This window comes from Marmota marmota, unplaced genomic scaffold (assembly GCF_001458135.2).
Source record: "Marmota marmota marmota unplaced genomic scaffold, marMar, whole genome shotgun sequence".
In the NCBI taxonomy this organism is placed as follows: domain Eukaryota; kingdom Metazoa; phylum Chordata; class Mammalia; order Rodentia; family Sciuridae; genus Marmota; species Marmota marmota.
In genome coordinates this window covers 11,741,584-11,754,255 of record NW_026000142.1, presented here as the reverse complement: position 1 = coordinate 11,754,255, position 12,672 = coordinate 11,741,584, and the positions used below count along the sequence as shown (strand labels likewise).

The window sequence follows — 12,672 nt, the reverse complement described above, 5'->3', positions numbered from 1 at the left end:
ACTTTCAAAACATCTCCATTAAAGCAGGGTGGCTATGTTTGCACAGAAGTTAAATGATGGCTCAAAGGTCACTTGGTCAGGTTGGAAAAGGATGGAAACTACTGTTATTTCCTACTGTTAGGGCCCAATAGGTATTTGTGACCTTTTCAGGCAGAGTGAAACAAAGTTCAATTACCAGTTCTCCCTCCCTCCAGGGATGGCTACAAGCAGACTCCCCAGGCCTCTATCCTCAACTATCTAGATTTCAGTTATCCATTTTGCAATCTCAACTCCCTTTTGGTGCTCACCATTTCTCATTTTTTTTCTACTCTCTTTCATCTCCTGCCCCATATTTCCTTGGTTGTTGCCAATCACTTCAAACCATAAAGGGGGAAAAATATCTCCTTTTCTCATGCATAAGAGAAAAGCAACACAAAACATCAATCTGTCTTAATTCTCAGACTCTATTCCCCATTGTTATTCCGTGCTTTCCACTACACTAAAGAGTGTTCATAAGGAGAAAACTTACCATGGAGATCTGCATTCTGTGTCTGCTCCTGGTTCCTTCCATGCTATTCAGACCTGCTACATACCCATCCCCTACCAGAGCCCTTGGAAATGATGTGTTGTCACAGTCCCATGATGTGTTAGGAGTGGGATTGTAAGGCCTTGTGTTAACTCCATATTTAACCTTCTTATTCTCTTTAAAATCATTTTCTGTATCTATATTAAGAAATCCCTTCTTAATGACTAGGTCATCATCTTTGATTTTATCAAATCTGAAGGCCATCCATATATTCATTTCCCAGAAAGGATTAACCTTCTCTCTTTCTGTTCATAAAAAAGCTCTTTGCACCTCTGGACTTTGATTGATTTGTTTTCCTCCTGTCAAGAATTTTTGTCTGGAGAGCACCATATATATGTCACTGTCATAACAGGTAATCCAGCCAGGCCCTATGCTAAGTGCTTTAAATAGAGATCTCAGTGGCTCCTCACAATTATTCTGCAAAGTAGGTATTATTATTTGCCTTATGGAAAATACAAAAGAATTTCAGCTAGAAAGGACAAGAATCAAATTTCCAAGGAGCTTTATCTAATGCCTGAATCTGTGTGCTTGACCTGTTCTTAACTAAACTGCGAGGCTCTTGGCGCACCAGAGTAAATACCAATAAAAATCTTCAACTCTGAGCTCCCAAGAGCCCTGGTGAGTTGAAGCACTAAAACGGCTTTCACAATATATTTGCCTTGCCAGTTATTCCTTGTTTTAGTAATCTAGGCTGCAGAAGTTTCATGAGCTGAAGGATAAAGCCTCTGCATCTGCATAGTTTTTGATAGTACAGAGGAAATATTACTAGCTCAGCTATCAAAGCTCTGCTTTTAATCATGACTTAGTATAGACAAATGGGACAAACAAGAGAAGGCAGGAAGTCACGTGGAAAAGTGGGATGACCCTCTGGAATGTAGCACAGAGGTAGTTCTACATATGCGAATAGCTTCTAGTTGATCATTAGCTCTCTCTCCATGGGCACATCTACTGCCATGAAATGCCAAGAATGCTTTTTCTATCATTAATTCCCCACTTTCTGTTATTGCCAGAATTCTAAATAATTGAGTAACCACTTCAACTCTCAAAAGATCCCTGAAGCAATGCTTGCAAGATTCAGGAGTTACTTTTTGTTGTCATGGAGATATTTCTAGGGACAGAACAGAATTTGGCATATCAATTTAATTATTATGATAAATCACTTGGCAATCTCAGAACAATTACTATGAAATACAAGACTGGCAATTATTCTACTGTGTCCATGACTAATCTTTAGTATTTATTTATCTTTTTCCTTAATGTTCTTGAACATACAGGACTAATATATTTGGGGGGAGGGCAGGGCGAGGAAAGAATCTGAATTTACTCCATTGTTGTGGTTTTGATCCCACATAACCTCTCCCAATAAGTTATTTGTGAGAGGACATGGGGAAGAAATAAAAATACAGATAAATGAAACTGCTGGGCCTAGCCCTCCACATTTGTAAACCTGCACCAAATGATTTTGTGTGATATTCTACAAATACATGAAGTCCAGACAGATCTTCTTACCATATACAGAGAGTTCTATTTTTAATTAAACAGCTTAAATTCTGTTTAATTTTCTTTAAGAATGAAGAACACAATTTACCATATTTGTATGTGGTTGTCTACTCCCTCAAAAGTCTGTCTTTCTTTCTTTTAGACAGTTCAATGGTTTTTAGTGTATTCACAGATTTGTTCAAACATCACTTCAACCAACTCTAGATCACTTTTAGTACCCCCAAAAGAAATCCTAGACCCCTTAGCTATCATTTCCCAATCCCCAGACCCTCTGGACCCTGACATCACTTACCTACTTTCTATTATCATATGTAATTTTCTTATTCTAGATATTTCACATAAGTGAAATCCTACAATATGTGGTCCTTTTTGTTTGTTATCTTCCACTTAGCATAATGTTTTCAAGGTTCATTCATTCTGCTTTTTATTGTCAAATAACATTTCATCCTATGGATGGACCACATTATATTAATTTATTCATTATGTAATAGACATTTGGGTTGTTTCCACTTTCTGGCTGTTGTGACTAGTGCTGCTATGAACATTCATGTATAACTTTTTGTGTGAACATGTATTTTCATCTCTCTTGGGTATATGCATCTAGGAGTAGAGTTATTGAGCCTTAAGGTAAAGGCTTTGCTTGACCCTTTAAGGTACTGCACCGACTACATCCCCACAAGCAATTTCTCATTTCTTCACACCCTCAACAACACTTGTTATTTTCCATTTTCTTGATTAGAGCTGTCCTAGAGAGTGTGAAGTGGTACTTTATTGTGGTTTTGGTTTGTGTACCTCTGCCAAGTGTTTCCTTAAGTTAAGCAAGAGAAAGGTTTACCTCTGGAGGTTCACAATCTCCTTTCTAGAACGAGTACTTTGGCTTTCCCTGTTATGGAGAGCAGAGGGAGGACAGGTGGCAAGGTAGATGGGATGGGACAGAGTGGATGAGCGTGGACCTCCTGAAGGAGAGGGAGGAGCCCCTGAAAACTTCCAGAGAACAATCAGACAGAGGGTTTATAGAGTTGCTGTGGTCTAAGCATGTTTTGTATCTTTTAGTATTCTTGGAGAGACTTAAGTAACTATTGGAATTTTCATCTGCATCATCCTTTGAAGGAGACACGGGTCTGGGATAATATAACTTTATAGTTATGTTTTAACTTTATAGTTATGTTGGTCTGACATACTCAGTGGTCCTTGATACATCTGAACTGGATGGCAGACTTTTAGAAAAAACATAATGCAGTTCTTCTTCACATAGTCATCGTGGGATCAAGAAAACATGGTAGACCTCATGGTATGTGGTTCAGTCATATGGAAATGTAGATTTAAAATGTGACCAAGAAACTTCAAGAAATCTTCTGATGAATTAAGTAAATCTTTCTTATATAAGAAATAAAAACAGACAGTTCCATTTCAAGGTAAATAAAACTGAAAAGGAGCTTTTATACCATCTAGATTGATTTCTGAATGAAAAGTTAAAAAGAAGAGAGGATATGTGTTAAGGAATAAGCAAAACTTCATTCTTCATGAAAGGTGATGAAAATGATCAGAATTTGAGTTTCAAAGAGAATAAAATGTGAGTGAAGATGCAGACACCATGGGGTCACATGACCCAGTAGATTCAGGAAGTGTCTGCTTCCCTCTAGCTGCCAGTATAGACAAGACTCTGGCACAGAGTAGGTCCTTAAGGTGTATCTATTGCCTTCAGACACAACAGATTGAAATCAGAAGCCCATAGAGGCCTTAATAAAGGCATGGGTTTAGAAATGTTTCAGAGTTTAGAAAACCTTCAGGAGTTGAAGGTTTTTTTCTAGGTATGGCTTGCAATGCCTCATGCTTCTTGTCTGTTTAAAGTTTACTATTTTCTTTGGTATATGATAAGGATTGGTTTTTATTTAGAAAGAAATCAGAACATGAGGCTTAGAGCAATTTGTTTCAATCAAGGCTCGTATCTAGTTTTGTGAAACAGGAAAAAAAATGAAAAATAAGAAGTAGAAATTGCAAACTGGTATTGAAAATAGAGAACTAAAAATGGTAAGAGAAAGTACCACCAGGTGGTAAAAATTGAATTAAATGAACTTTTACCCCATTCTTTGCTCCTTTTGGTAAATAGACTAGTATATCCAATGGGCAAAGCAATTTTCCTCACTATTACAATACTGATGTGTATCTGCTTCAATTTTTTGAAATGAGTCAAAAGTGAGTCAAAATGAGTCAGTATTGGATTGACTTTGTTAAAAAACCAAATAAGTTAGGGAGTTTGTAAAAATTCAAAAATAATGAATAATTTCAAGTCAACATCCCATATGTGTTGATTGTAGGATTAGCTATTATCCAGAGTATATCTACCTCTGAATTTTGAACTGACTAAAGTTCAAAAACAACTGATAAACATATTTCATGTCTTACAATGTCTCTGTTCTATCCGAAAGATAACTATGCAAGAAATTCCAGTTACTCCTTGCCACCTCAAACCAAAACAAACAAAAGCCTTGCATTTTCCTAAGGTTGCAAATATTTGTGATGTTTTAAACTTCTATGTGTGTGATAGAGTATAACATACATGTCCTTCAAGAGCATACATTAATTCATTTGAGGAGACTATACATGAACTGGACTTAATTTTTATTTATGGACATAATCCTGAAATTATTATGTATGAGCTCTTTTTTTGCACAAAAGAAATTTTAGAATTCATGAGCATAATGAGAAATAGCCCAATACTAATAATGTTCCTTAGGGATATAATTAAGTCAATGATGTACAAATTTAAAAAAAGGCAGATGATATTTTTATCTGAGCATTTTGTAAAAGAGATGGGTAAATTAACAATCCTTATAGAGAAATGGTGTTTGAGTGTAAGCTTCATTCAGCTGTGTCTCTGCCTGATGTTCATAACATTGCTGAATTGATGATCTGTGTCTACAAATTCTGAAATAGCAGTCATTTCAAATGTAATAACTGGCACAGGCTTCCAATGCAAAGAACTGACACAGTATGATGGTGGCCCAGAAACTAAAGGAATGTAAAGAGGCCAATAGATTAATTGATTCTGCTTCCTGGAAGTGAGTAATTATTTGCAAGTTCACTGATTACTAGCATAATTATTTAAGTAATGGAATAATAGATGATCAGGACCAAAGGGTGTCTTTTTGAGCCATCCTTACCTCTTGAAGTTTCTTGCTTGAAACCCAACTAGCCCAGTTAAGAGCAGAAGAAAAAGAGGATGATGAGTAGTAACAGCAACAACAGTAACAGAATTCGGGAGAGGGGAAAAGGAGGATGGTACCAAAGAGCCTAATGGCAGACGTAACGGTGCCAGGCAGCGGGCACAGTTAGCAGCCTGCAGTGCCCCATGAATGTTTGTAGAGCTGAATTTGAAACAAGCCTTGGAAGGGCCTTTCTACTCCCATTCCCTCTGATCCACTCACTCTCCCTGGTCTGACAGTCACACACAAATATTTTAATAGCAATGCTCTGCATTTAGAGATTAAAGGCCTTATACAAGTGCTGTTAAAAAAAAATCAAGCAAGCATTGTTTTGGATGTAGATTAGACGAGGAGCTCAGAAGGGGAGACGTGGGCAATCCCTATGATTAGTCCTGTGATCTTCATGAGAATCCTGCTTCCCTCTCCCACGTAGCCATGTATATTTGCTAAAGTTGCTCAGTCTTATTCTTTTCTGTACTCCCTCCTCCCAATTTGTAAGGCCTATTCTCATTGTTTACTTAGACCATCTCAAACATTGCTTATCATATTATTTTACGTCAAGGCATCCCAAGAGAGTGATCATATAAATAAAAACTGTTTTTGAAATTTATACTGACATGGCTCAACAGATATAGAGACTCCACATGTAGACAACAGTATATTTAGACGTAACTGTACCTATTTAAGTTACACATGATGAAATGTCAGGAACATGTCAGAAACATCTTCTCTGCCATGCATATACTATTGTTAGCTAAACAATATAATTCTTTCTAATCAAATAACCACTGTGAAATACCTGATTCACTTTGCACCCAACAGCTGGGGCTGTAGCTTGTGTTCCCAGCCTGAGCTGAACACAAGCACAATAGGAAGGGCAGAAACAGCTGCAAACTCTTGGAAGAAAAAAAAATTGCAAAGCAACTTTGCCATTAGGTTTCAGGGTAGGAAGGAAGTAAAATCATTTTTCTGTTCCTTTTCATGTGTGGCAGCTGTCTTCAGAGAGGGAGAGAAAATGTTCATTCTATTTTGTAACAGAAACTCCATAGTATTTATTAAAAGTTGACTTGTAGAACTTAGGCGGGCCACAGGTTTAGCCCTTAGCCCAGTCAAAACATTTACAGAACTTGGTGGGCAGTCACTGCTCTGAAAGATCAGGCTGGAAGGAAGGTCACTGATCTTCCTCCTTAACCCAACTCCCACCCTTAACCCATCCCCCCACTATTATTTGCTGTAAACAAACTGCATTTCAGTAATGTTGAATGATTCTTCAAGTGCTTTCAGTTTATTTATATAAAATTTCAAGTGTCAGAAAAATAAATCTTCTGTGGGTACCAACAGCCCTTTGTCTGTGAATACTATTGTTACCAGAAAATGTTTTTTATCTCTTTTACTAAAACTTGAGTTTTTTTAAGGGCAGGTTCTGTGTCACTGTTTCCTTTTCATCCCTCATTTGCCTAGTAAAGAAAAGTAGGTGAGGTCTCCACACGCAGTTGATGATTAAAAGTCACTTGTTTACAAAAAAATCAGTGACTTCAGTACTTTTCATAAAATAAAAATCTATTATTTCCACCTTCTGTATGGGATGCAGTTAATGGCATAAGAAGTTTCTTTTATATAAGAAGAAATCATTTGTCATAGCATTTCTGTTATAATGAGACGGACACAAGACACATTCCTTGGATTGTGTGGACTCTGTCATTAAAGCAACCTATTTAAAATGGGATTTTATTAGAAGTTTAGCATCTGGAAACAGATCATGATGCTTTTGATGTTAAAAAAAGACCTAAAATGGTTACAGAAAGCTTATTAATATGAACCTGGATTGGTGAGATAATGAACAATTTAGAAAAAAGAAAAGAAAAACAGAAATTAAGATAAAGGGAGACAAAGGAAAATTATGAACACATAAGGAATTCAACAGATGCTAGGTTTTATCCTGCATCTTCAAATTCTTTGGAATTTTTAAAACTACCATCAATATAAACTAAAAACACATATAAATACAAAATAATAATACCCATGTTACAAGGATAATAGATACAACCATATTTAAATGTGTTAGAGGCCACGTCTGTCCATGTGGAAGGCCTGGGCTTCCCTCCTTCAGATTTTGAGAAGTTAAGGATAGAATTAAATGGCCAAGATGGGTGAGGTGGTTAAATAAACACAATGGAATGGGATAGAGGGAGGAGAGGGAGGAATGTGAAGCTCAGGAGGGGAGATGGTGTGGAAACATTTAGAGCACAGGTTCTATATAGTTAGTTTTGAGCTAGGAAAGTTTTATTTACATGCTGTATGACTTTGAAAACATTCCATTATGCCATTAGTACTAGAAAAACATGATTTATAGTCCTTAAAATGTGGCAATGACCAATATCTAGATTGTTATAAAGACTGTAGTAATTTTTAAAAGTAAATTTTACAAAGGAGCACAGACACTGGATGTACAGATAATCAAGTCTTAGGAAGAACTCATCGTCCTCAATTGACTTACTAGAAGTCATTTGTTTGATCAGGATGTTAACTATATCAGACAATTGTGAAGTGAGCATCTTCCGTCACAAGAAATTTCTAGTGTTTGTAGAGCTTCAACATTTCCATAGATGTCATTGCCATTCTGCATTCATGAATTCATATTGAAAGTGCCATAATTATTAAAGTGGTAAAATAAATCCAACACTAGAGCATTTTAATGTCTGGAGAGTGCTGTGATTCTTGTAGCTAGGAAACACAGTGACTTCAATCAAGCCTGAAATGTAGACTTTTATTGTATGGAAATACTGTTGCTCGTCATTAAAAGCATTTAATAAAATGCATTTAAAAAAAAAAGTATTTTAACTTCTTTGTGTCTGATCCCATCATTTTTCAGAATCAGGAGAGCCTCAATTACAATGGGATTTTGATGATAGTGTGTCTTCCCAACTCCTGCCAACACTTCTCAATGATGTGAATGTTTCTTCTCATGGAGACACACGGTTCACACAATAGCTCTCCTTTGATCCGCTGCTTCCCTTGGAATAGGAAAACATCTCCTGGAAGTGCTTTAATTGTTTCATTTTTACTTTCCAATCATGTGATAGAAGTTATGAATGGAAAAAAAAAAAAACCCACCAAACCATTCCAGACATGAAAATTAAAGCAACCACGTTCAAAGTGAAAGCTTCAAAAACTTAACAAAACTAGGCCATACACTTCATAAAAAGTGGACCAGACTTCTTTGTTTGGCTTTTAGCCTGTGTCCTGAGCTTCTGCTGTGAATTGCATTTCACAGTATTTGCAAATACCTTACTGAAAAAACCAAAACAAACGAATTGCATAGTATCAAATAAAAGAGACCCTCTGAAAGCCCTTACCTGCATGAAGTGACCCTCTGACGTCCCAAGATTAGCAATGGTGAGGTTTCCTTTAATGAAGGTAGATATAGATGTTAAGAGCACTTGGTTGAATTGGCCCATGAATAAGTCAATGCGCGGCAAAGGTGTGGTAAACTCAGTTCGATATTCATCACTGCGCACTTCACAACCCGATGAATTTCTCAGAAGCATCTGGAATAAAATACGGTTATTGAATTAATGACAGTGCAGATGAGAACAAGCTGGTAAGAAACTTCTGTGTGTCTTTTCATAGCTTGGAACGGAATGGCAAAGATAACAGTTCAAGTAGAAAAATGGCCCCACACTGGCATAAATATTTCTACTGACCAATATAGCTCCAATTTTACTAGGCTTGGTTTGTGTATATACAGACTTGAAAACTGGAGGCAAACCTTACCTTCACAGTTTGCACAGTGGTTGGATATGTGCATATGTAAAGAAGGAACTTAGCAGACGCTATTAAAAGAAAAACAAAACTTTAAATGTCTCAGCCCTTGCCATAAAGGTAATGCTTCTAGCAGGCAAGTCCTATGAGATGAATTGCAAATGGAATAACAATTGATCGTAGAATCATACTGTGATATTACATTTTAAAATGTGTGCCTCTATGCATTTTGTGCAGAGGTGGTGTGCAGTGGCGGTTAGTAGATAATTCATGGGTAGGTAGCAGTACACAGACCCAAGTGCTTGCAACAAATTTTGATCTCAAATGCTTATATGCTTTATGTAATACCTACAATCTCTCTGTGTTCAGAAATTCACATCATCTGTTTCTTTCCCCACATGTAAAACATACAGTATTACAGAAATAGTACCTAGCTTACAGAACTGTTGCAAAGACTAAGTGAACCAATTTATATAAATCTCTTACAACAGAACTCAGCATATAGGATCTTGGGTGAGTCATCACTGGGCAAAAGTTGAAAAAACAAAAGAGCTGTGCATTAAATGTATCAGTAACTAGCTTACCAAGAAAACTACGGTCTGGTAACTATCTTTTAGGTTCAACCTCAAGGGGAAGGATTTTTTAAAAATGTTGTTTAGTAGTATGTGACAATTATATACTGAGAAGATCCTTCCTTCTGCTTCAGTCTTTTTTTTTTTTTTTTTAATTTAATGGTGCTGGAGATTGAACCCAGGGCCTTGTGCATACTAAGAACGTGAGTTACCACTGAATCACCACCAAGTCCCAGCCCCAGGCACTCAGATTGTAGTAATTCTCCTTTGTTGGACCATCTGCACCTGGCTATCAATGTCAGCGTTTCTCAAGGCTCCAAAGGGCTATTTCTCCACTTTTCATAGTAAGTCCTGGCAATTTCTGTGATATCTATTATGCAGACACATGTCTATTATTCATGGACACATGCTTTTGTGTCTCCACTCTCAAGTCTCAAGAGATTTCAGTCTCAAAATAACTAATACTCCACTCCTGATTATATATTACACACCCCAGTGATATATTACATATATCCTTCAAGGCACACGAGTTGGAAACCCAAGTGCCATCCCTGATTCCTACTGTTTTTTTTTTTTTAGCCCCCCATATACATTCCATCTTCAATTCCCATCACTTCTAAATATCTCCTGGACCTCCCTGGGTTTTTCTCTCTCCATAACCACCATCTTCATCCTGGTCACCCACCCTTTTCTGGGACCACAACTAGTGGGTTGCTAACTAGACCCACCAAATCCACCATCACTCTCATCAGGTGATCTCTTTTCAACACTCTAACAGGACTCTTATAAGAATGTGAATCTAACCATGTGCCTCTCTATCTAAAACACTTAATGCTTTCCCATTGCTTTTAGAATAGAAGAAAACATTTTTGACATGTTGGATGTGGGTGTCATCATCTGGCCACTACCCAGCTTCTCTAGGTCTGTGTTCTCTGTGCACCAGGGAGGGGTCCTTCCTTCCTTTCTCCAGGTGTCCTCCCATTAAAAGCTTAGGCTGTTTCCTCTGCCTGGATTTCTGCCTCCACCTCCATTCACCTTGTGAACTCCTATACCTCCTTCAGACCTTAGCTTATCACCATTTCCTCAGGATGCCTGCCCTGATGCCAATATCAAGGTCCAATGTTCCTATTATTAGACTTTCACAATACCTTTTGCCTAAGCATCATAGACAGCACAGCATAGCTATAAGATAGCTATAGCTGCAATTTCAATTTGCTTATGCAATTGTAAGATAATGTGAGCCTTCTCCTGTGATAGTTCTCTGCAGTTAGAGACTGTATTTTCACCACTGTACTGTTGGCAATAACTAAACACCACATATAATAGGCAGCTAGTAAATATCAATTGAATGAATCAACAAATAAGTGAATCAATTATAGGTAGACAGGGATGGGTGTGGAGACATGAACCAGTATTATTTAAGTCATATTTTTTTTCTGGGATAGGGGTAGTTAAAAGTTTATGAAGGACAAATAAAGAGTACAAGGCTCCTGACTATCTTGATGAGATGGCTAGGAATTAGTAAACCTGGGGCAGATGATGATGAGAGGAATATGTATTAAGGAAAAGGAGGACCTTAGAACAAATAGAAAGTTCATTTTTACACATCACTGTATGTAGCTACCAATCCAGGAAAATGAATGTTTTTTGATAACAACCAGAAAATATCATAGCATATTTCAATCAATGAGTTTAAGAACCAAAAAAAAAAAATTTATTCTTCTATATGATGACCTTACTCCTTAAGGTCAACCATCTGTCACATGAAATGGAAAGTTCCTACATCTATTGATTTTTATGGTTAAAAGCTACCTAAAAAGCTCTATTTCATGTACCAACAATTATTTCTTCATTTTAAATGGTAATAAATTATCAAATAGAGTCTTAGAGATGTTAAACCTACTGTCTCTCGGAAATAGTACAATGTTTTGGTTTTAGATATTTATTTTGCTCTATTAATGAGTGCTATTTCACTATTTAATTAGAAGCTTTTCTTCACTAGAATACTATAGATTACTCTGAGGAGTAGCAGATAACTGGGATGAAATCCTGGCAACTCAATAGCAATCGATTAATTGATAATTAAGTTTCTATTGGTGACCAATTGTCCATGTTGAAAGAGCCAAGGGAAGATGCTTAAAGAAACAGAGACCAATTTCAAAGATAAGGAAGTGCTCCACTGCAGAGGCCACTGCTCTTCACGGTCAGCTTCTGTGGCTCTTTCGTTCCTTCTTTTGTTAATGATCATTGTCTTTCTTTATTCTTATGTGGCATCCTGGGAACTTTAAAGTCTCAAACTTGACCGGAGGTAAGGTGCTACTTGAGCTGTTGAATTCACTGGGATATAAAAACAATTTGCTGTGGATGGACTCTTCTTTGATCATAAATGATTCCTGTCCTCCTTTCTATCAGTGGGAGGACAGGAACTGTCTTATCCTCTGTATCCCTGTACCCTGTACCATGCCTAATATAAGTAAGTTTTCAATGACACTTGCTAAGAAATAAATGCATCTACAAAGCCAGCAGAGATCCTCCTCCTACCCAGTTTACTTTGCAGTTGCCTTGCTGATGGGTAGCAGGGGAATGGAGGTGAGAAGACCTCTAAGAACCCCTCAGTGTCTGCAAACCTGCAGGAACTTTCTGACCATTTTTAGATGAAGAGAGAGCAATATAACCAGGGCTTTGGCCTCTACACACCTGTTTCCACACATGAAAGGCATAAATGTAGAACTCTGCATTAGAGTTAATGCAATATTTATATTGCGCACTTCAAGGTTTTCCTTCAGGAAATAGAGAGGTCCCTAAATAGTACCACTTCAAGAACTGATAGAATTGAGTTGTGCTCTATTGCCCACTAACAAAATTCCTTAGTATGGAGACATTGCACAATGTTGGAATAGCATCTACAGAACTTATTAATCTTGAAAAACTGTGCAACTGAAGCTAAAAAACAAACATGATGTCAAGTACAAATGGCATTCAAATTTCATAAGCCAGAGGATCCTGACCTTTTTCTTTTTCATTTCCTCATAACAGAGATCTACAGGGGACCTGTGGGAACACTGGT

The 12,672-nt window shown here is 37.2% G+C and overlaps 1 protein-coding gene across 3 annotated transcripts in view; it reads right to left on the bottom strand.

Annotated features, from left to right (window-relative positions):
* Met (MET proto-oncogene, receptor tyrosine kinase) overlaps positions 1–12,672 on the bottom strand; it is a 110,814-nt gene that overhangs the window by 47,095 nt on the left and 51,047 nt on the right. For all 3 annotated transcript variants that reach the window (XR_007341532.1, XM_048786022.1, XM_015488271.2), the window contains exon 3: positions 8,628–8,819. Coding sequence is in view for 2 of the 3 variants with exons in the window: in XM_048786022.1 (XP_048641979.1) it covers positions 8,628–8,819 (192 nt within the window). In the remaining variant the exon portion in view is untranslated. The remainder of the gene's footprint in view (positions 1–8,627; positions 8,820–12,672) is intronic.